Source organism: Fonsecaea nubica (assembly GCF_001646965.1).
Source record: "Fonsecaea nubica strain CBS 269.64 chromosome Unknown Scaff27, whole genome shotgun sequence".
Lineage (NCBI taxonomy): Eukaryota > Fungi > Ascomycota > Eurotiomycetes > Chaetothyriales > Herpotrichiellaceae > Fonsecaea > Fonsecaea nubica.
This window is the reverse complement of record NW_019173700.1, coordinates 262,110-283,185: the sequence shown is the minus strand read 5'-3', so window position 1 is coordinate 283,185 and position 21,076 is coordinate 262,110. Positions and strand designations below refer to the sequence as shown.

Here is a 21,076-nt window from a genome sequence, read left to right as displayed (position 1 = left end):
TGCTTTGTAGCGTTGCCATAGTACCATCGTACGAGGTACAACACAAGTAGGCTTTCATTCGGGCCCGCACACATCGGCTACTCTCTGTACTTTCAGCCCTAGCACCTCAACACCTGAGCTATGACGTCGTTGTGGCTTCCCCGAACATGTGCAGGCTGCATATCTACCGTACACACGTATCAGGCACCTCCTGTACACAGGAGTGTACGTACACCATTCAACTAGTAGTTCCCATGTCGGACCATATCTAGTACGAACACACACGAGGCACCACATGCCACCAACAACTGTCCCTGCGGTGGCGCCCGATGCACGTAGCGACAGACAGTCGATATCCACGTTTGAAATGTCAGGGACGTTTTGCACTCAGGGACAAGAAACATTGGAGAAGCTGTTGTAAATGAAAGGTGGGGTCTGCGCCCTTGTCCTTGAATCACACATGTGTCCACCGTAGGCAAACTGGGTCAGTGAAGGGCTTAGCCGACGGTGCATCTCGAATGAGTTGGAAAAACCAAAGATCTAGAGGCCCCATGCCTCGAAAGACGCACACCACGTTCTCCTTTTCAAGACTTGTTCTCAGTAAGGTAGACATGGGATGCATGTCGTCGTAGCATTACCAAAGCAAGGTAACCACTGACCTAATCCAAACCCTGTACTCCACAGATAGAATACGAGTGTGGGATATCAAAAATTTGGGGATAGGCGTTTCGTGGCGCCAACAAGCCATGGCCTCGCTCGACTGGAGTCTTGAAAGCAGCCGCGGCCGTGGTAAAGCCAACGAGCAACTCCGTTGATATGGTCGGCTGAAGTAATCACATATGGTGACTGCTGTCGGCGCTCCACACGGCTAACTTCTTGTAGACCCTACCCAGAAGAGATCATGCAAGTCATGCTTCGAGATCAATACGCAGGTTCAGACAGCTCACTCAGCATGGGTCGCTCCAGCCACATACCGATAATGTGCCCCAGATTCGTCATCCAGCAGTATCTTTGCCGCAAACGGAAGTCCCGTTGGGTGTCGCGGTGTACCACTGTATGCTCAACAAACAGCGACGCTGATCACTTCTCAATGATCCACTATAGGTTGACCTGGGATCAGATATCTGTTCGACACCTGAAGGTATCAACCTGGAATGGCTCTGCCTTCGTTGGAGCCGATCTCTAAGCTCAAGTAACCAGCGGAGTAAAGCTGAGCACCGGTCTGATTCGCCACCGAAAGACCAGGTGTCATGCACCAACGTACCACACCTCTACGCCGAGGACTTCAAATCGTCGGCCTTCTTCGCTTAGTGGTTCGTTACCAAACGTAGGACATGATTCGCTGATGCCACTATTCAAGTCGTCGTCCAACCACAGGCCATAGTGCCCATCCCCACCACCGATGGAGAAATATCCCGATTCACAATACATCAGGAAATCGTTCACGCCACTGTAAGGAAATGCTTTAAACCTGATTCGGTCGGGTGTTGACGCACCTGAACGATCAGGAGCTGATTGTAGGTGTGAGGATGGTTCCTTGGTGTTGGAAGGTTGTGGTAATGAGGTGGTCGACGTCGAGGGTGTCCGACGCTCCCCTCGAATCGTAGTGAATCGCTGCAGGTTGGTGGTATCGGCACTGGGGGGCGGTGGCAGTCCAGCCAACTCTAGCAAATCTTGGGAGGCGGGCTCCGAACCAGGGTGCAGGTTTGTAGACAGGTCGCGCAACGCGGGCAATATGCTTGCTCGCCAGAGGAAACATTCGCCGGTACCAAAGTAATGAAGAGATGGTTTGGGTACGTCCGAGAGATACGCACCAAAGACAGATCCATTTGTTGCTGATGCCGATCCGTCTCTTACTACTAGGACATATCCTGAGCGCTGAGTGTAGGTCGATACGTGGGCGCAGTGTTCGTACAAGGTCGCCAACGAGGATCCATGAGCCTCAAGTGAATATGCCAACGTCCAGTGATCAATGAGTTGAAGTCTTGGAGGGAGTAAAAGTCGAATTTCTTCGGCGAGTGAGCGGGTCAAGAGCAACGAGCCCGCGGCTTTCTGGGATAATGGATGCCGCAGTTCGAGGGGGGTGAGGGGCGGGGGTTGGAAGGGAGACGCTGTTCGTCTTGGAGGAGTATACACGCCTGAGGAGGAGGTCGAGATGGTGGGCGCATCGAGGAGTCTATTGACAGGGTTTTCGGGAGGTTCGGTCATACGGCGATAGAGGCTGGAGACAACGTGTTTGACTGGATATGCTAGATATGCGGCTGAATTGGGATGGTGAGGATTGTCGGCCAGAGTCGGCCGTGCATTACTGCGTTGAGAGGAGGAATCTCGTCTTTCTGGGTTTGAAGTTTCCTTTGATGCCATGAGCAAGCTAATAGCCCAGGTAGGGAATCTGAAAGACTGAGTGTGAAAGTGGTGGGTGCACGACGCGGCTTGTTGACTTTTCGAAAGAAACAAAGTAGGGAGAAAGATCACAGGTAGAGTGGCCTGGCGTGACGTGACATTGAAGGGTCCGTTTCAGCCTCGCCTCTCCCACCATCAGGCTGAGTTTTAAGTAGTGCTTGTTTAGTCGCTTGGTCCCGAAACTTTGGCCTGTGCCTTGATGGGGGTCCGCAGTTGCCTAGCAAGTCCCTAGGACTGTTGCGTCATGGGGCACACCTCGCCTTCACCTCACCCTAAACTTTGCCTGGGCCTGCGAATTGTTTATCTTCCAACCTTTGTGTCCTGCAATAACGGCGATGGACTGAATACCTCGAAACCCAGTTGTCTGTCCTCTTGAACCCTGCAATAACCAGATCTCACCGCGGTCCACCCTCACATTCCTTCTAGCCCGGTCGCGCAGGGGTTAAAGTCCCATTCGGCTCGTCGCAGCTTTGAGGCAAACCCCGCCATCATGTTTATGATTAAAAACGGTAAGTTAACTCCCTGCCTGTTGTCTACAACTTGCACATCTAGAAGCTAACAAACATACTTCTGCAGTTAGCAAGTATCTCTTTGGAGACAGCTCCAAAGAGGTTATTACGGAAATCCCCCAAGGCCAACTCTACCTCGTCCGCCCTCTTTCCCCAAAAGGCTACTCTGAACTCATCTACAAAGACGCTGTTGCCACCATCAGGCGCACGGGACAAGAATATCAATACCAGCTTGTTGTCCAGCGAGCGTACGAGGAGGGGGAAGAAGAACTTGCTGAGGACGACGACGAGGCGGGCGCTGAAGGTTTAGACAAGGACGAGAAGACTTTTCTCCTGGACCAGAGTCTCCATTTCAGGTCGGAAAAGCGGTCAGCTGGCGAAACAGTCTTAGCCTGGCGCGACCTGAGCGGCGACCCCGGAGACCTCTACGAATTTGTTTGTGACTCTTCAGTCCAAGAAGAAAAGATCCAGACTTTTCTGCTAGCCGCAATCGATTGCCAATTCGAGAGGAAATACCGAAGATCTGCTCAGAAGGCTACAGACGCTGAACTGCAAGGGTTCTACTTTGACTCAGACGACGCTATACCAGCCGCGAGCTCAATACCTGCGCTCGACCCCAAACCAACATCCAAAGAAGCAGCGCAGAACATGGCGAAGGACGTCAGAACGCCGACCAAATCAAACCAAACCAAGACAAGAGATGCTGGCCCTACGCAGGCACCCCCTGCAAAATCCGCTCCACGATCAGGAGAAGTCCTTACCAAGCAGATCGGAGAGCTTCACCTCTTTGACTTCCCAACAGGGACTTTTGTCCTTCAAGATCCATCCGTGGTGGCTGTTGTGACAGATCTTGGGGGCTGGCAATACTGGCTTCAAATAACCAGCTCTACCGGTCGGGAATGGTTAGGCCAAGCCATCGTCCCTGATATCAATCCAGTCTTCAACTTCGACTATCTGTCTGCAATTTTCAACCACTACACCGATGATGGGTCTGCCTATTCTTGGTTGCTACGGTTCAAGGATCAGGCCGTTCTGGAAAATTTCCAAGAGGGTGTCATGCAGGCTTTGTGGGAGCAACTGAATGAGACAAAGTGGTCCAAAGTGAAGGACCAGGAACGCGAATACGTACTGGAAGCTTTCAATGATTTGACTATGAATGATGCGAATGAAGGGGAGGAGGAAGTCGACGAAGAAGAAGAGGACGAAGAGGAAGAAGGAGACGCCCCGCGAAGCGAGCACTATGACGAAGATGAGTCGGAGGATGATGTTGATCTGGACGACAAAGACGGAAATGTCAACTCCCAGCTCGCTGTTGGCACTAAAAACGATCGATCCTTTGTCATTCGCGGCTCTAAGATTGGTGTCTTCAAGCATCTGCCCAACAAGCATCTGGAATTCACTACAAACATATCCAAGGTTGAGACTCCCAAGGGCAAACTTTTCTCTCCGACCAAGGTCATGCTGCACCAGGAGGATCAGAACATGGTGCTACAAGACCCCAACAACCCCCACTCACTCTATCGCATGGATCTCGAGTATGGCAAGGTTGTGGATGAATGGAAAATTCACGACGACATTGCCGTAAGCAATTTTGCCCCAGAAACGAAATTCTCTCAACGGACGGCTGCACAATCGTTCATTGGTCACAGCAAGAATGCCCTCTTCCGTATCGATCCCCGTGTCTCTGGCAACAAATTGGTCGAAGCACAGCTCAAGCAATACCTTTCTAAAAACGACTTTTCTGCAGCCGCCACGACTGAAAAGGGTTATATTGCGCTGGCGTCCAACAAGGGTGATGTCCGACTGTACGACCGTCTCGGAATCAATGCCAAAACACAGATTCCAGCTCTAGGCGAAGCAATTATCGGCCTCGACGTCAGTGCCGATGGTCGCTGGATCCTTGGGACCTGCAAAACCTACCTCATTTTGATAGACAACCTACAGAAGGACGGCAAAAACGAAGGCAAACTAGGTTTCGAGAAACCCTTCGCAAAGGACTCGAAACCTCAGCCCCGCCGCCTCTGCCTGAACCCCAATCATGCTGCACAATTCCAGCATGAAACAGGCCAACCGATCTCATTCACGCGGGCCCACTTCAACACCGGGCTCGACAGCCAGGAAACCAGCATCATTACCTCCACTGGTCCATTCCTAGTCACCTGGACCCTTAAGAAAGTCCTCGAGGGGAAGCGAGACCCTTACCAGATCAAGCGCTATGCTGCGGAAGTTATGGCCGACAATTTCGAGTTTGGTAGTGATAAGAATGTTATCTTGGCACTACCTAATGAAGTAGATATGGTGAGTCGCAAGAGCTTCAAGAGACCTACCAGGGAAAGCATCATGGGCCCGGCAGCGAGAATATCTGGGGCAGGGATGACACCGCGGAGAAGTGGGAGGCAGAGTCATTTGCGGGATGAGATTGTGAACAGTCCTTATTAAAGCACTGGGAACTGGGAGCGGCATGGCCGAGAGTCTGATGAGGAGTTTTGCAGTATGCGAGCAATTTCCGGGGTGCAATGGTCTATGTTACCGAGTTGGACAAGGTCGACATGGTGGGCTCTTTGTGATGGAAGATTCTCTTTCTACGTTTTTTCTTCTTCCCAGGCCTCGAATCGTGATCTCTGTCGGTTGATACCCCCCTTTTCCCATGCACAAGGTGCGGAATTCGGATAGCGGGTAGATGGGAGAGATTCGTCTTTGATTTAGTTGGTGGATCATCATTCCTGTTTTGTCTAGCTGACTTCGAACCCATAACGTAGTCGAATATCCCTTTTTAAGTATTATACATGAGTATGCCTGTCTGCCTGTCTGTCTCTCTGGTTCCCGGTCTATTTGCCCTTTGTATGCACATACGCTGCGTGCGAGCTTGTGATCCTCGACAGCAGACGCAGTAGATAGCGTATATAGATACACAGCTTCCTGAGAGAGCGACAAATACAGAATTCTGCAAATGCACAGATTCCGTGGTATCCACTGCGGTCGCTGGCTTTGTTGAACCATGTTCCACCTCGAGGTCGGGTTTCCTGCGTGTCGCTGGGCTGGAACTCGGTATCCTTTCACCCAGCTAGTAGGATGAAGGGACAGTGCACTTGCGCGCTTCGGTCCAATCGATAGTCATGCGTGTGGACTTGACAGAAGTTCCCTCGAAATACTTCATCAAGACGGAAGTCGATGTTCGCGGAGGCAGTGTCGATATCAATGGACCTTTCTTTGCTGTAGGCTGCCATTTTGTTGACCGTGCTCGTCCTCTGGCTCTGCTTGGATTTCTATATCCAGGCCCGTCGTCTCTAGGTAGCAACTTGCGTTGTTGTCGGTGAATGACCAGTCATTCTTATATTCGGTCTCGGGAATAAGTGAGGGTGATCCCGTGTCCAGTGTGGTGGTAATGATAGACACAGTGTGCCCAGTCCGAGGATGAGGTTTTCTCGGGGTTTCGGAGGTTCGGTACCGAGCAGCAGGTGCTTTGGGAAGAGACGATATCGCCAAATGGACTGGGAATGATAGTCACGGAGCTCGTTCACCCTGAGTCGCCTGAGTCTCCTTGCTCACTCGGACTCGTTCCCTCCTTTGCGGTCTGCATGACCTTCGCACATTTCGCTCGCAGCTCCTCGACACCACCGACGCCGTTCCAGGTGTCCAACACGTCGGTGATAGCGACATATTCTCGTTCAGCCTCTTCACTTTCTTCCCGGTCAATCATTTGTTGCAACCGTGTGGGGCCATCTAAAGCCCACCTAACGATATCCCTTTGTGTTCTCTTCCGCCTGGCCTCGGTAATTTGTGTCGTCCTTTCTCCGTCCGGTACACTTGGACTAATATCTTTTACAACTTTCAACAACACATCTAACTTCTCGCCCAGCAATGCCACATCGTCAAGGCCCGAGCTTTGCTCACCCTTCTGTCTGGCCAGCACATTTGCCCTCATGTCATGTTCTTTGTCCTTGTGCATCCCTTTCTGCATCTCCGCAATCGTCCCGACTGCCTTGATCAGCTTGCTGTAATTATCGTAAACTAGTGCCTTGCGCTCGCCATCGAGCGTCCTGATTTCACTGACCAGCGCACTCTCAGTTTTCAGGATATCACGCAGACTGGCAGTTTTTAAGAGGTCGGAGACGAATGTCTCGGCATCGAAGGACGGGTCATCCAAGTGTGCTGTGAGGGATGAGGTTGTCTCCGGAATGGCAGTGGAGGTGGTAGCTATCGTGGAGTCGGAGGTCGCGGAGGTTATACTTGCACTGCGGCTTACATCTCGACGCTCTTGAGAAGCTGCTTTGGATTTGAGATTGTAGTAGTCCCGGAGGGCTGCACGATTGCGTCTTTGTGTGCTTGACGGAGGGGCTGCAAGAGTGGCAGTCTGCTGTAATGAGGGAGAGGGAGAGGATGCATTGTTCCTGGCGAGATCGATAGACGGACGAACTGAAGATGAAGGTGTCCCACCTGGGCTGGGAATCGAGGGAGATGTTATTCTCTGAATGGTATTGGCTGGAGAGTCGCTACGGGACGGGGCAATGGTAGCCATAATGCAGCTCAGGCGGGCACCAACGACGACGCGCTCTACTACATGTTGCAGTCTGTCAATGAGGTGGAAGGCGGTGATGGTGGTGAAATCAACACTTGTATTATTAGCGCCGGCTAACCTCCCTGGAGCGCAGCCTGGTTTAGGTACTTGGTGCATGTGAGAATCGCGAGGCTGCGGGGCGTGGGGACCCCATCAACGTCCTCGGTCCATCTATGCTGCTATGTCGATCAGTACTTCATATCATACTTACTTTTCGCTGATAACACGAGTACCTCATACACCACCACGATATCTTCGACGATAGGGAGGGATCATAGATGAAAGTCAACCACAAACAGCAACGGGCCTGTGACCGCTGCCATGCAATCAAGGAATGTTGTCGCCGTTGGAATGGCTCCCCCGTCTGTGAGAGATGCTTGAGACTAGGGCGTGTCTGCGAAACCCGCAGAAAGTTGAATCGACCTGGCCGCAAACCTCTACCGCGGAAGGCGTCTGCATCGACATCAGCAATTGAGCAGCAGGATCCGATATCTTTGAGTCCCATTGCCTGTCCCAAGAACGCCTTCAATGGGCCTGATTCCGAGCCAAATGTCCAATGTCGACTCCAGGCTGTGCCACGAGACTTGTCTGCCTTTCACAGCTTGACACCCTCCGAGAAACAGTCTCTGGAGGTTATATTGGACAAGGACAGATTCTTCGCCCGGTTCGTTCTGGGCCCGACGTTTGAAGACGAGCATTTTCGTGCCATCGCCTCGCGACTCTATGCTGCCATGCCGTTGCTTAAAGATGCTTTTCTGGCATGCGCTGGCATCTGCACAGACAATCCAGCTCCAGGTGCAACGCGTCTCAATGTGACCTACTATTATCACAAAGCCACCTCAGGTCTCAGCACGTTTCGGTCCTTTCAGATCTCCAGTTCACAAGATAGGTCTCTCTATTTGAGCCTCGCCTTGGCTGTTTCGACCTTCAACATCTTCGTGGTTGGTGGCAGCGCCTTCCGCCTCTGCAGATACACGCTCCCTGCGCTGGAGTCTCTCAATGGTGGCCAGGCAGAGATTGACCACGATGACCTCGCGTTCCTGATCTGCATACTTCATATTGAACTCGAGGGGTGTCTGTTTCGGCATCAGGTGCCTAGTTTTCGATTCCGAAACCGCGCAGAAGGCTTGATAAACCGCTATCTAGGATTGTCAGCACCACTGCTCTCCTACGGCTACGACCTTTGCCTCCTATCCACCAAGCTTTGCCATCCCGACGAAGACAGCCATCAGAGCTTGTTGATGCAACTCCAGTCTCTGGAAGCCAAGATATCTAGCTGGCGACCCACGTACCCAACGGACTTCTTGAGCCGATATTCTCAGGGTGAGGTGGCGCATATGCTTTCACAGGCACACATCTTTCGTCAGAGCCTATTGTTGATTGCTCATCGACTCCGACATCCCTTTGGCACATGTATGAACCGCTCCGAAGCCCTGTCCGACATGATCCTCGATCAGTTTGACTCGATCTCTAGTCTCGTCAACCGGACGGTCGTGTCAATGGATTTTGCCCTTCTCGTGGCAGCTTTCGAAGTTCGCGATCCAGCGAAACGCCAGAATGTTCTGGACAAGGTCACCCTGTTCCAAGATCTCCCATTTACGTACCAGGTCCGGTTGAAGTCAATCATGACGACTTTCTGGCGAACAGTGGATGAGAAACCTGGACTGTTCTGGTTTGATCTAAACAGATACCTGGCCCCGTATTTGGATTGAGGAGGCATACAAGACTACTTGAGTTGCGCACCACTCTGGATAGGGAAGTTTGTCTGTCATGGGGCGGCTTTCGCGGTGACAAGTATTCGCAGTTGCGCTCACAGTGCTTTTTTTTTTTTGAAGCGGTAAGACGGCCAGACATCTAGCAGCAGGCAGAGGTGAAGATTCTTCTACTTATTGTTGGGCCCATCGAAAGGTATAAGAGACGCCATGGTCAATTCTTCCTCCTATACGTTGGGCAGAAAAGGTAAGGCTAGAAATTCTACTCGGCGACCAGCTCTTAGGTCCTGCCACCGGCGCTAAATGACCACTTCTGCTGAATTTCATCTGAGTCTGTCCGACGTGGCGAGTTCAAAATCGCTCGGCGCTCTTGCACATGGCTCGACGTTGGTGTCCTGTCCTCGATGGGTTTCACCAGCAGCTGTTGGATATGTATGTCTAGGTGCAACGAGAAGGAGCAGCAAAATGGACAATCTTGCCGTTCAGAAACGAAGGTGAATCAAGATCCAGACTGAGGATTGTTGGTGATGTCCAAAACGGAAGAGAATCCTCTGAGCCGTAGGATGAGTATCACTATTAAGTGAGTTTAGTATACAGGGTCTTACCACTTTGGCGCTCTGCATGAGGCATTTGATGAGGTTATTCGAAGGCGATGGCGATGGTCGATCTTTCGAAAGGATAGAATAGATGGCCATTAAGGCTATTTCGTATTCTGCGGGTTGCATTCTGCCAGCGAGGCTGACCACGTGACCTTGGGGAAGGGTTGACGCGCCTGTCGATTGCCTGCGACCGCCGCTCAAAGCATCTGCATACACAACCCGCCATTTGCATATACAGTCTTTCCATCTCCCCCGTCTTTTCTCACGTTCACACACTCCGGAAGACGGTTCTCATTCGACACCTCTCTTTCTTCCTTCCACTTCAGTACCGCCATGTCTAAACACAACGATCCAGAGGCCATCTCCAATTTCCTCGCAGAACAACGAGATGAAGCACCCACGGAACTTCAACACCTCTTCCTCACATTCGAAGACCTCTGGGAACGTAAGCTATGGCATCAACTGACGGATACTCTCCTGGAGTACTTCTCGAACCCAGAGAGCACTTCTCAGAGATTACCCATCTACAATACATTTATCATCAGTTTCGCAGACAAGATCAATCAGCTCAAACTTGTCAAGTTGGCACTGAGCGCCTCGGCGCAAATCAAGGGTAAGTCCTAGAACTCTCGCACTGGGAACAAAAAGCTGATTTTCCAACAGATGACACAGAGCGGAGTCAATTTCTCAAAACTCTCGCCGATCGAGTTGCCAAACCAGATTCCGAAGAAGCCCACGTCTACACGATCACCGAGCTGGCCAGTGTTTACCTGAGATTAGGAGAGGCGGCAAAAGCAAAGGAACAACTAGAGAAGGCGCAAAAGACTTTGGACCAGTTCGATTTTGTGGAAACTGTTGTCCACGCGGCCTTCTACCGAGTCAACGCCGACTATTTCCAAGCTGCGAACGACTACACATCCTACTACAGAAACTCATTATTGTATCTCGCATGCATAGATGAGACGGAATTGAACACCGAGCAACGACAGCATAGAGCATACAATCTGGCCATCGCCGCACTGGTGTCGGACCAGATCTACAACTTCGGGGAGCTGCTACTGCATCCCATCCTTGACGTTCTGAAACCTCCGCATGCTCAATCATGGCTGCGGGACCTCCTCTTCGCCTTCAACCGAGGAGATCTCGCTACATTCGATCGGATGTCCAATAACCTCAGCAAGGATCCCATCCTCGACTCGCATCGATTGTTCCTCTGGCAGAAGATCAACTTGGCTGCGTTGACGGAGCTGGTGTTTAAGCGACCACCGCACGACCGTGCCATGACATTCAAGACCATCAGCCAAGAGACAAATGTGAAGCCCGATGAAATTGAGCATCTGATCATGAAGGCGCTCAGCTTGGGGCTTTTGCGAGGCAAGATTGACCAGGTCGCGCAGATTGCGAGGATCAATTGGGTACAGCCTAAAGTACTGGAACGGAATCAAATTGAGGGCATGAGGCAGCGACTGAAGGAGTGGGACAGCAATGTCAATGAATTGGGCCACTGGATAGAGGGCGTCGGCAAGGACGTTTGGGCGGCATAGTCATCATCCATCACGAAAGTGTGAGAACGACACGGGGGATGGCGTGGCGTTTTCAAGACATCAAAGCAGCGGTTAGACGGCCGATGGGTAAGGCTCCGTTGAGAGCCAAAAAGCAACCACTGTAGGATTAGCCATTGAGGATAACACCCAGTAATTGTGACTTGGTGCCTAGTATTTTGTTTCCACGATCAAGGACGCGCTGGTACTGTACGGAGGATCGTAATTAAGTAGTACGAAGACGAGGCTGAGGCTGAGGCTGGCGAGGCTGAAGCTAGGTAGCTGGTACGCCGGGCCCTTTGGGTCCAAGGAGCTCTCCACCAACTTCTCCGATTCCGAATTCAATGCACCCTAAAATTTTGGACATCAAGTCGACAGCGCATCGACGGAGCTCTCTGTTCCCCATCCTTTCTACGGCGCACAATTCGATCAGCATTACTTTACGACCTGCTCTCCGATCCTGCAAGCGATTCCATTACGTTTGGGGGCTTCCCTTTCCCCTGCTCGCGTGGGTTCATTGACACCAACTGAAAAGTGTGTTCTGTGTAAACCGCGGATCGTTCATATCATGAACTGCTCCTCTTCCGCGACGGTGCTCGCGCGGCGTGCCTCTGCCTGTGCTAGTCGGGCGAGGACACTAGCGTCGTCGTCGCAGTCGTCTGCACATTCGGCCGCTCTCACGTCGTCGCCGTCACTAGTTGCTCGTCGAGGAGGAGTCACTCGCGGTTTATCACGATGTCGTCGAGTCTCCGTGCAGCAACACCGAGCATTCTCATCGACATATCTGAAGCACCAGGCACAGCCTGTCACTGATGTCCCGCCATCATCCTCGGAGGGACTCGACGCCTCGATACTGGGCAAAGCCAGCGATGACGGAGCGACCGTTGCCCCGAGCATCCTCTCACGAGCGTCGACGGATGCCGACCTGAAAAGATCGTCTACCTCCTCCATCCCTCAGAGCTCATCACAAACACAAATACCACAATCATCGCCGCCCGCACCGTCGTCTTCATCCTGGGACCCGTCGCTGATTTACTCCTCCTCGTCCTCCTCCTCCTCCTCCTCATCATCATCATCATCCACCTCACACGAGATCCCCGACGCGGACGCAGAGTTCCTATCCACCTCGCCCACGTTGGTAGGGACGGTGACGCGGGTTGGGACGATGCAAAAGACGGTGCGGGTGACGCGGCACATACAGGTGTGGCACGCGCACTTCCAGAAACACTTTACGCGGCCGACGCACAGCCTGGTGCACGACCCGCACGACCTGCTCCTCGAGGGCGACGTGGTGCGGTTCGGCGCGTTCCCGCCCTCGATGCGGCAGCAGAGAGACCGCCGCGGCCAGGTCGTCGTCAAGAGGCACCGGCCGCGCGACCGCAACGGCATGGTCAAGGAGCAGGGCGTGCGGTACATTGTCCGCGAGGTCCTCAGCCCCTTTGGCGTGCCCGTCGCTCAGAGACAGTCCAGGGTCGTGGGCAGCGAGAAGGGCAGGTGGGCCGGCACCGAGGGCGAGACCAAGAAGTTGGCGGTGAGGCAGAAGGGGAGGAGGAATGCAAAGGCCAGCGGCAACAGCAAGAAGAACCAGCCGAAAGCAAACCAAAGCGCCAACGTCGTGGAGGGAGAACGGGTCTCGTAAAAAGGGAGGTCGAGAGAAGCACGGGTTTAACCGACCACCGAAAAAGGGACGAACGAAGCGGCCACTGCAGCACGAGCGAAACCAGACACTGTACACTGTACCCTGCTACCACTACTACTTCTGCACATGTATATGGCTAATGTTGATTGGGGCCAAATCAATCAATCAATCAATCAATCCATCCGTTTCAAGATCAAATATCCAAGACACTTAAACACATACATTTACTTACTTACAATGTGACAATATCAAATTTTCAAGGAGCACAGAAAAAAGGAAAAAGGCTGGCTGGATGAAAGGCACGCATAGCTGGTCAGCCGAACTCTTCTCTTTTCCGACTATACGGGTCGAGAGGGGATGGATCAACTTGTGGCTACTCGGTAAACAGTCAAAAGACTATGCACTGTACATATAGACAGAGGATGTACTACTGTGGCAGCTGATCAGAAAGCGAATGCAATGTCTATTCATGTGTCAAGCCACGACAAGACTCGATCGCCCAGGTACTATCGAGATACTCGCAACAATGGATGAATTCATTTCCTGTCTATGGTTCCCTCAGCGCCTTGCCCTGTCTTTCTGTGTTGCTTTGGCCCTTTGTCTAAAGTACTACCGCATGACTGTAATTAGTGCAACGGGAAAAGCTCACGTTAGAGCTCTACCACATGACCTCGTATCCTTTCGTTGCCACACATTATCGAGCTTCATCCCTTCATATCATATCGTCGCCGACTTTTCTTTTGAGATTCCATCAGCAGCCGCGACATCACCTCTCGATGCTGGCTGGCCATCGATTTCGACGTCTGCTTTCGTGGCTGCCTGGGACGGTTGAGATGCTGGCTTCGACTGTGACTCCCCATCTCTGTTCTCCGAAGGCGGTTGTTGAGACGGCGATTTTATCAGGGATGCTCGCCGTAACTTCAACTTCTTCTCTCCTTGGGCGGATATTCTGGTTAATTCGGCGACGAAAGATTGACCCCAGAAAGCACTTCAAACTTTCGTTAGACAAGCTGACGAGCAACGACTGGATACAAGACTGTGGAAGAACTCACCTGGTGTACTTGAAGACATATTTGTGGAGCTTGGCATAGTTAATAGCACGGTGTTCTGGACTCATGGTTACCGCCTCCTGTATGGCACTTGCCAGTTCCTCGGTGTTCCAGGGGTTCACCAAGATACTCCCGTTCAAGCTCTGTGCGGCACCGGCAAATTCCGAGAGTATCAGAACGCCTTTGCGCTGTTCCTGAGAGGCTATGTACTCAAATGATACCAGGTTCATGCCGTCTCGTGTCGAGGAGACAAGACAAACATCTGAGACGGCATAAAGGGCGATAAGCTCGTCGAAGTTGACAGATTTGTGCATGAAGTGGATGGGCATGAACTCGACCGTGCCTGGGGTGGTCAGCAAGCCCGACTCTAGGTGTACCTGGATAGACTTGGAAACAACTTACCGAATTTTCCATTGATGCGTCCCACCAACTCGTTGACGACTGCCCGGAGATTCTGATACTCCTCAACGTCCTGTCTGCTGGGCACGGCGACTTGGACTAAAACCACCTTGCCAATCCATTCGGGGTGGTCTGTAAGGAAAACTTCGAGGGCGTGAAGTTTCTGGGGAACACCCTTGATGTAGTCGAGCCGATCTACACCAACAATCAACTTGACGCCCTTGAACTTTTCCTCCAGCACAGCAATGCGCTTTTGAACCTTCTCTTTCTTCAGGCCTTCGGTGAACTTCTCCGGATCGATGCCAATCGGGAAAGCACCGACTGTGACAACTTTGCCCTCAAATTCGACCCCGTTGGGCGTGGTGGTGAGGTTCAAGATTCGCGAACAGCTGCTAAGGAAGTGTCGAGCGTAGTCGTAGGTGTGGAAGCCAATCAGATCACAGTGTAGAACCCCCAACAGGATTTCATTTCGCACGGGCAGAATCCTGTATATCTCACTCGATGGGAAGGGGGTATGTAGGAAGAAGCCAATCTTGACGTTGGATTTGGTGGACCCGATCTCTTCGCGGAGCATCTGGGGTAAGAGCATCAGGTGGTAGTCATGGACCCAGACAAGATCGCCATCCTCGACTTCTTTGGCAATGGCCCGAGCGAAGAGACGGTTGACTTCTGAGTAAGCATTCCAAGCCGACTCATCGAATGTGATTTCACCAGGATGGTAGTGGAAGAGCGGCCACATGATAGAATCTAGAGTTTGTTAGCTGGACTTGTCGTTAGTAACGAGGACTATGGGGAGCTGTACTTGAAAATCCATTGTAGTGGCGATCAGCCAGCTCGTCGTCCACGAACACGGGAATAGCATCGAACTCATCCTTCAGTCGCTTGACCACGCCGCCAGCCTCGTCTTCAGGGACTTCCAGTCCTGGCCAGCCATACCACTGAAACTTGGTGCTCTTGGCTAAGCCACTGAGACCAGTGACAAGACCTCCTGAAGACATGGAGAAATCATATTTCCCTTCGGGGGAGCGCTTGATGGTGATTGGAAGACGGTTGGAGACCAGGAGAAGTCGTGATTCCACCTTGGGAGGGCTGTCAGTGACGGATGGCATGTCTGCAAACAGAATTTGTCCAGGTTGCCGCAGAAGCCCCTCAATGTTTTGACTTGTCAGAGCTGACTCAAAACGAGTTCGGAAGATGATCAGATGGAGGATGTGAGGGAAGGGTCAAGGTACGAAGCCAGGTGAGAGTGCGGGTGGGTGAACGGGTGACGGTGGGGTATTGGTGGGAGTTGTAAAATGACCTCAGCAGCCTTGGTGTGTGATCTGGTGTTGTTGCAGACTGGAGAGGTGGAAAAGAAGTTGAGGTGACTGTAAAGGCAGAGATGTCAACTTGATAAGTGGATGGATTGCAATAAGTTTGTTTGGTGCTGGGAGGATGAATTCCTGCCCAATGCCCAATGCTTTCTGACAAGCCAGTCAAAACGCAATCAAGATGCAGGTGCAAACAGATGAATTGAGGAAGGCGTGATCCGTATTCGCTAGTAACGTCGGCTGTTCGTCACTTCCCAAGCGTCACTTCTGAGTTCCACGAGAATCGGTGCTGGGTGGCGTGGTGTGAAGATCTGTAACGGCGTCTTGATGTTTATTTGCCGACTAGGAGAAGTTCTGGAGAGGTCAAGGAGTTGAAGTTGTTGTCGAGGTGCGAGGGTCAATAAGGAGGGCCAAGTGACACAAGAGGCATGTGAGAGGGTGTGATGGACACGGTCCGGTCAATTGAGGCTCATCTTCGGGAGAAGGAAAAATTCGATGGGGACGAAGATGGGGATGTTTCTGGCGCTTTCTTGGGTTTCGCAATGAGGTACCCAGGCTCGTTTGATTTCATTTGGTGTTGATAATAATAATACCGACAGGAACAAGAAACAAGTAATTTACCTACTGTTCTTGTAGTAGTACGTCAGTGCGGCTTTCGGATCAGGGTTCCGGGGCAAAAGTGGGCAGTTTGGCAGTGAATAATAGTGGGCACTGTGTAGCGGAAGCCACAGTGGCACAGTCGAACCTACACCTTCCTCAGGCACTTCGTACGATTTAGGCATTGTAGGTACTGCCCACGCCCACAGAATGTTCCACTAATTCTTCAATATCTTAGCCACCACTACTCAATCAGGAATGCCTTCCCTGCCTGTGGTGCCTGTGCCAGGTCTTCGGTGCCTCCCGTTTCCATGGCCGCCATCACCGCGTGCTCCATTGGAACCGGGATCGTCCATCTGTCATCCCCGTCCTCGCCTACTGTATTACACGGAAGTTACTTGTACTCGGTACTGGCAAGCTAGGAAAGTGGAAATGATCTGAATGGCCTTTTTTTCGCTGCTCGACTATTCAATGACATCTCGATTTGCGAGTGATTGATAGTGATAGTGATAGTGACTCGACATTTCATGGTTGACAGACACGCTCTCCATGTATCGCATACACCCCATCCTCATCGCCATCGCCGTCCCTTGTCCTTCCCGTTACATCAAGAAAGACACACCCTCCCACCACTCCGTCAACAAAACATGACCATGCCAGTGACAATTGCCCGACAGTTTGCCGTGAGAAGCCTTCTCTTTCTTCCTTCAAGTTGTTTTTTTTTATCCTTTTGACGTCTATATAATTTCTGAAATGGTGCATTCAGAGCCGCTAACCTCGCCAAGTATAGACATCTGGCCAAGATGGTGCAGGATCTGTTAGGAAACGCTTGTCGCAAGCACAGCGCCATCCTTTTTCATGCTTTCAAAAGAAATCTCACTGCTTTCCCCTGCGGCTGTGGTGCTCCATCCCATCCCCGCTACCCTCAACCGAGCCCTCCAGACAAAAAAAAGTATGTATATATGCGGGGCAAAAAAAAAAATCACGGCTAGATTCATGCTAATGAGTGCGTTCGTCGTCGTCGTCGTCATAACGCCATGGTCGTTCATCAGTCGTCCATCCGATACACGTGAAAACAAAATCAAGAAGCAATGTATGCTATCGTGAGACACGTCGAATACCTCGTGAGATCTGCAATGACAGGACCTTCTCATCGTAAGACGTAAATGCATCGTATGCCTAGTTCGCTCGGATCACAAGTTTGGCAAGGAATTTGTTCGACAACGAATCAAAATCCTTGCGGTCGAACCGTGCGTTGGGTCGACCTCGTAAGTAGTTTTCTAAACACCGCATTAGTTCTTTGCACTTGGTCAAAAGAGGGGCATGGAAATCTCCTTACCATATCTCGTCACATGTTCTCGCACTTCGCTCATCGTGTTGCACACATCCATGTTGGATGCCAGGAGCGCATGGTGCTTGGAAGTATCCCATTCAAGGAAGGATGGGAGCTTTTGAGAGATGGCCTGGAAGAGGCCGACCACGACACCGACGGGCGTGGTTTCCATGTCGTTGCAGAACTTCTCCACGGCCGCGGAATCGGGGACACGGTAGTGGCAGTCAAATTGCATGCATTCCCACACTGCCAGCAAGACTGATGCAAGGATAAAGATAGTGGGCCAGTTCTTGAGCTTGTCTCCACTGTACACGCTCGAATATAGGCTGGACAGTTCTTCGAGCACATCCTTGTGCAGCTCGCGCCACATATCAGCCATGGCACACTTAATTTGGAAGTTGATCATGACGGGAGCCATCGTCTTGCCGAAGAATTTGGACGTCTGCTCTTCAATTTTACCAACGAAAGACTCTTCGCTTGGCACTCCTTCGACCATGGTAATGTGCAGCGTCAAATTGTAGGCTAGCATCAACTTCAAAGCCTTCTTGATGATCTTCGATCCGGTTTTGAAGTAGAACCGGTAAGCCGTCTTGAGCATTTGTGAGAGGAAGGGTGTTCCCTCAAAGTAATCGTCCACAAATTTCTCAAACGTGCCAGTGCCGTCAATATGTCGGTCAAGGTAGTCACTCAGCATGGTCGTCGAGATACCTTCCATGCCAGCTGAGAGCTTGGCCGTCGATACTTCGTAGCCATCGGGCGCGAATGAGTTGGCCTCGATCCAGTCCATCTTCAAACATGTCTCATCCCTGACATACACTTCTCGAGCGGTGACGGGGAGCATATGACCATAGCCATGGGTGATGAATAGCGTCTTCTCAGTATCCGAAAAGCCCTTGATATTACCCACAGAGAAGCCGAGCGAAATGTGTCTCTCATAGTCGAACTTCCAGTCCTTCAAAAAGTAGCCAATCTCTTTGATATCGATGCGAGTGCAAGGGACTTGCCACAGGCGAGCGTGCGACGGTTGACATCCAGCACAAGGTTCTCCTTTGTCGCAGGTCTTCTTCAAGAATTTACACCGCAGGCAGGCTCTCAACTTCCGGATTTCACTGGCTTGTTTCCGTTGCTCCGGCCGGAGCGGTCCTTTTCTTCGGCCAACTCGTTTCTCTCCTTCTGCCTTGCCACTAGGTGATGACTTTTTCATAACCTTATCTGTTGACTTGGCGGCCATGGGGCTCTTTCGGGAAGGTTTGCGGCCAGGAGAGCCGGCTGAGCCTTGGGATCCGGGGGATCGTATCGACGGTGCGGACGATTTGGCCGAGGGGATGGGAATGGGGCGCACGAGGGCTGAAGGGTTGACGCTCATGGAGCCCGAGCTGTGGTCTATTGACAGGCGGTGAGTATGTCCGGGATATTCAAAGTCGCTATCTGACAGGGTGGTTGGTGAATACACAGCCTGGGAGGCACCCAAGTCGAGACTCGACATCAGTGCGCCATGGCTATGCTGTTCTAGGTCTGAGTATGACGATTCGGACAAGGTTCTATTGTGCACAGTCTGGTTAGGATCAACGAAGAATTGTCGCTCGTAGGACTCAAAGGACGTTCTGGGCTCAACCATAGTCCACCCGTGTTCGTCACAGGAACTGGGCTGCGAAAGGACTTCGAGGTGGGAGCCCGTGGGAGAGTTGGTCATTTGATGATACGGTGAGACGGCGAGTCCGACATCTGTCGTCGTATAGTTGATCAATTCGCTCTGGAGTTCGGCCCAATTCTGAGGCATGCCCTCAATGCCGGATTCGAGGGGAAGATAGGTGGCTTCGAGCGGTAAGCCTGGAGCGAGCGGAGCCTGCGACACCGGCAACATGGCCATCTGAGAATGGTGTAAAGACATGCCGTGAAACTGGGCATCGTAATGCAAATCGTACGGCTGCTGAGGATTGGCATAGTCCATAGCAGTCTGCTGTGCCTGCGGTTGTTGATGGTGCTGCTGGTGTTGTTGTTGTTGGAACCTCCAAGTATCCATCATGGGATGTTCGGCCATTGTGGTCTGTCGCAGACCATGGCTGTTGGTCTGAATGGGAGAAATGTTCCTCCTTGGATCTGGCCGAGGGGCCGCTACTTGGTCCATTGGTATAGACCAGGCATGATTTCGGAAGAACGAGGCGCTCCTGGAATCGAGGTCATAGGCAAGATCTTCACTGGTCAGGGCGACGTTGCCCGCCATGGTTGACAAGATGTGTCAGACAGTCAGCCTCGTAGGATAAGATACGCGGGATCTGGAGGACAAGGCGTCTCGAGGATAGACTGGTCGATTGTTGCTCTCGCTCTCGGGCCTCGTGAAGCAAGAGCAGGAGTGAGCTGTCGAGAGAAAGAGGCAAAGAGGAAAGAGAATGAGGACAAGAGTTACAGGAAGTGACCGCTCAAGACGAGCTCGACTTGAGAGGCGGGCGTCAGGTGCGATGGCGAGAGATAGTAAGAAGAGGCGGTGAGCAGTGCATGCAGGGTTTTGCGGATCGTCGAATTGGGCGGGGGTAACACGAGAGAGCGGGAGAAGAGTAGCAGCGGGCGATGTGGGTGGTGGGTTTTTTGTCTGTGCGATGCTAGTGGTTCGTGGGATCGCCGTGTGGTGCTTGGAGACACTCAGTTGGTCAATGGTGAGTGGTGAGGGGCCATACAGAGCCCAAGGTGAGCCAAAGAGAGCCAAAGGTCCCAAAGGTCGCCTGCAGGATGAGGCCTCAAAGCGACCAACCGATAAGTCTCGTTGGACTGGATAAGACTGGGCCCGACTTGCCGACGCGTGGTGACTGGCTGGTCAGGCCGAGGGAAGATGGGAAGATGGCGCTCTGGTGGAATCACAGCCCCATTTGTGTTGACTTGAACGAGGCCTAACGGAGTTCGGTGAAGGAGATCGGGGGGTAGAGCTTTGTTCGTCCGCTCAGCCAACCGCTGTCGTGGATGTCGATACTGGGCAGAAGCGAGGAGGTACGAGCAGCTGTGAGAGATACTATCTATACCCTCTCTGTCTTTGTGTCAGTTCGTTGGTCATTTCAGTTTTGAAGGTGAGGATGAAGTATTATTGTGTGAGAGGGAAGACTTACCAGGTATTCAGGGGACGCTGTATTCCGTTCTTTGGCGTCGGATATCTTTTGTTGAGGAACCCCGCCGTCGCCCCCCAGCCTAAGAAAAGTGATGCTTCGTTGGTTGGTCAGGTGGGCTCTCAGCGGTGGTCGTTATTTAGGTATTGACTGGGCGGTCACTGGTGCTCGGGTACTTGGAGTTGGGTACCGAGGAGGACTGAGTAGGACCGTGTGTGGGCACTTGGCAGCAGTAGCAGCTCGAGGACCGCCCCGTATTTTTCCGGGGCTCAAACCAGGGTTGCCGGTGGATTCACTCCGGTGCAGTACTTACAGAACACCGATACTTTTCAAGGAGGAGCAACATGCAGAGA

The 21,076-nt window shown here is 52.0% G+C and overlaps 8 protein-coding genes across 8 annotated transcripts; 4 read left to right on the top strand and 4 right to left on the bottom strand.

Moving 5' to 3' along the window:
- Positions 1–1,227: 1,227 nt before the first annotated feature.
- AYO20_04976 (hypothetical protein) lies at positions 1,228–2,343 on the bottom strand (the record flags this gene model as incomplete). Its single annotated transcript, XM_022643270.1, has 1 exon — positions 1,228–2,343. One exon carries the CDS (start codon positions 2,341–2,343, stop codon positions 1,228–1,230), a length of 1,116 nt encoding a protein of 371 aa, XP_022500838.1.
- Positions 2,344–2,872: 529 nt separating this feature from the next.
- On the top strand, positions 2,873–5,330 carry AYO20_04975 (hypothetical protein; the record flags this gene model as incomplete). The annotated part of the gene is made up of 2 exons (XM_022643269.1): positions 2,873–2,891; positions 2,959–5,330. The coding sequence occupies 2 exons, from the start codon at positions 2,873–2,875 to the stop codon at positions 5,328–5,330; spliced, it is 2,391 nt and encodes a 796-aa protein (XP_022500837.1).
- Positions 5,331–6,408: 1,078 nt separating this feature from the next.
- Positions 6,409–7,410, bottom strand: AYO20_04974 (hypothetical protein; the record flags this gene model as incomplete). The annotated part of the gene is made up of 1 exon (XM_022643268.1): positions 6,409–7,410. The coding sequence occupies one exon, from the start codon at positions 7,408–7,410 to the stop codon at positions 6,409–6,411; it is 1,002 nt and encodes a 333-aa protein (XP_022500836.1).
- Positions 7,411–7,770: 360 nt separating this feature from the next.
- Positions 7,771–9,161, top strand: AYO20_04973 (hypothetical protein; the record flags this gene model as incomplete). The annotated part of the gene is made up of 2 exons (XM_022643267.1): positions 7,771–7,815; positions 7,863–9,161. The coding sequence occupies 2 exons, from the start codon at positions 7,771–7,773 to the stop codon at positions 9,159–9,161; spliced, it is 1,344 nt and encodes a 447-aa protein (XP_022500835.1).
- A 932-nt stretch (positions 9,162–10,093) lies between these two features.
- AYO20_04972 (hypothetical protein) lies at positions 10,094–11,304 on the top strand (the record flags this gene model as incomplete). The annotated part of the gene is made up of 2 exons (XM_022643266.1): positions 10,094–10,373; positions 10,424–11,304. The coding sequence occupies 2 exons, from the start codon at positions 10,094–10,096 to the stop codon at positions 11,302–11,304; spliced, it is 1,161 nt and encodes a 386-aa protein (XP_022500834.1).
- A 565-nt stretch (positions 11,305–11,869) lies between these two features.
- AYO20_04971 (hypothetical protein) lies at positions 11,870–12,940 on the top strand (the record flags this gene model as incomplete). Its single annotated transcript, XM_022643265.1, has 1 exon — positions 11,870–12,940. One exon carries the CDS (start codon positions 11,870–11,872, stop codon positions 12,938–12,940), a length of 1,071 nt encoding a protein of 356 aa, XP_022500833.1.
- Positions 12,941–13,657: 717 nt separating this feature from the next.
- On the bottom strand, positions 13,658–15,497 carry AYO20_04970 (alpha,alpha-trehalose-phosphate synthase; the record flags this gene model as incomplete). The annotated part of the gene is made up of 4 exons (XM_022643264.1): positions 13,658–13,928; positions 13,993–14,332; positions 14,392–15,135; positions 15,191–15,497. 4 exons carry the CDS (start codon positions 15,495–15,497, stop codon positions 13,658–13,660), a joined length of 1,662 nt encoding a protein of 553 aa, XP_022500832.1.
- A 1,977-nt stretch (positions 15,498–17,474) lies between these two features.
- AYO20_04969 (hypothetical protein) lies at positions 17,475–19,852 on the bottom strand (the record flags this gene model as incomplete). Its single annotated transcript, XM_022643263.1, has 2 exons — positions 17,475–17,575; positions 17,635–19,852. The coding sequence occupies 2 exons, from the start codon at positions 19,850–19,852 to the stop codon at positions 17,475–17,477; spliced, it is 2,319 nt and encodes a 772-aa protein (XP_022500831.1).
- Between the last annotated feature and the right edge of the window lie 1,224 nt (positions 19,853–21,076).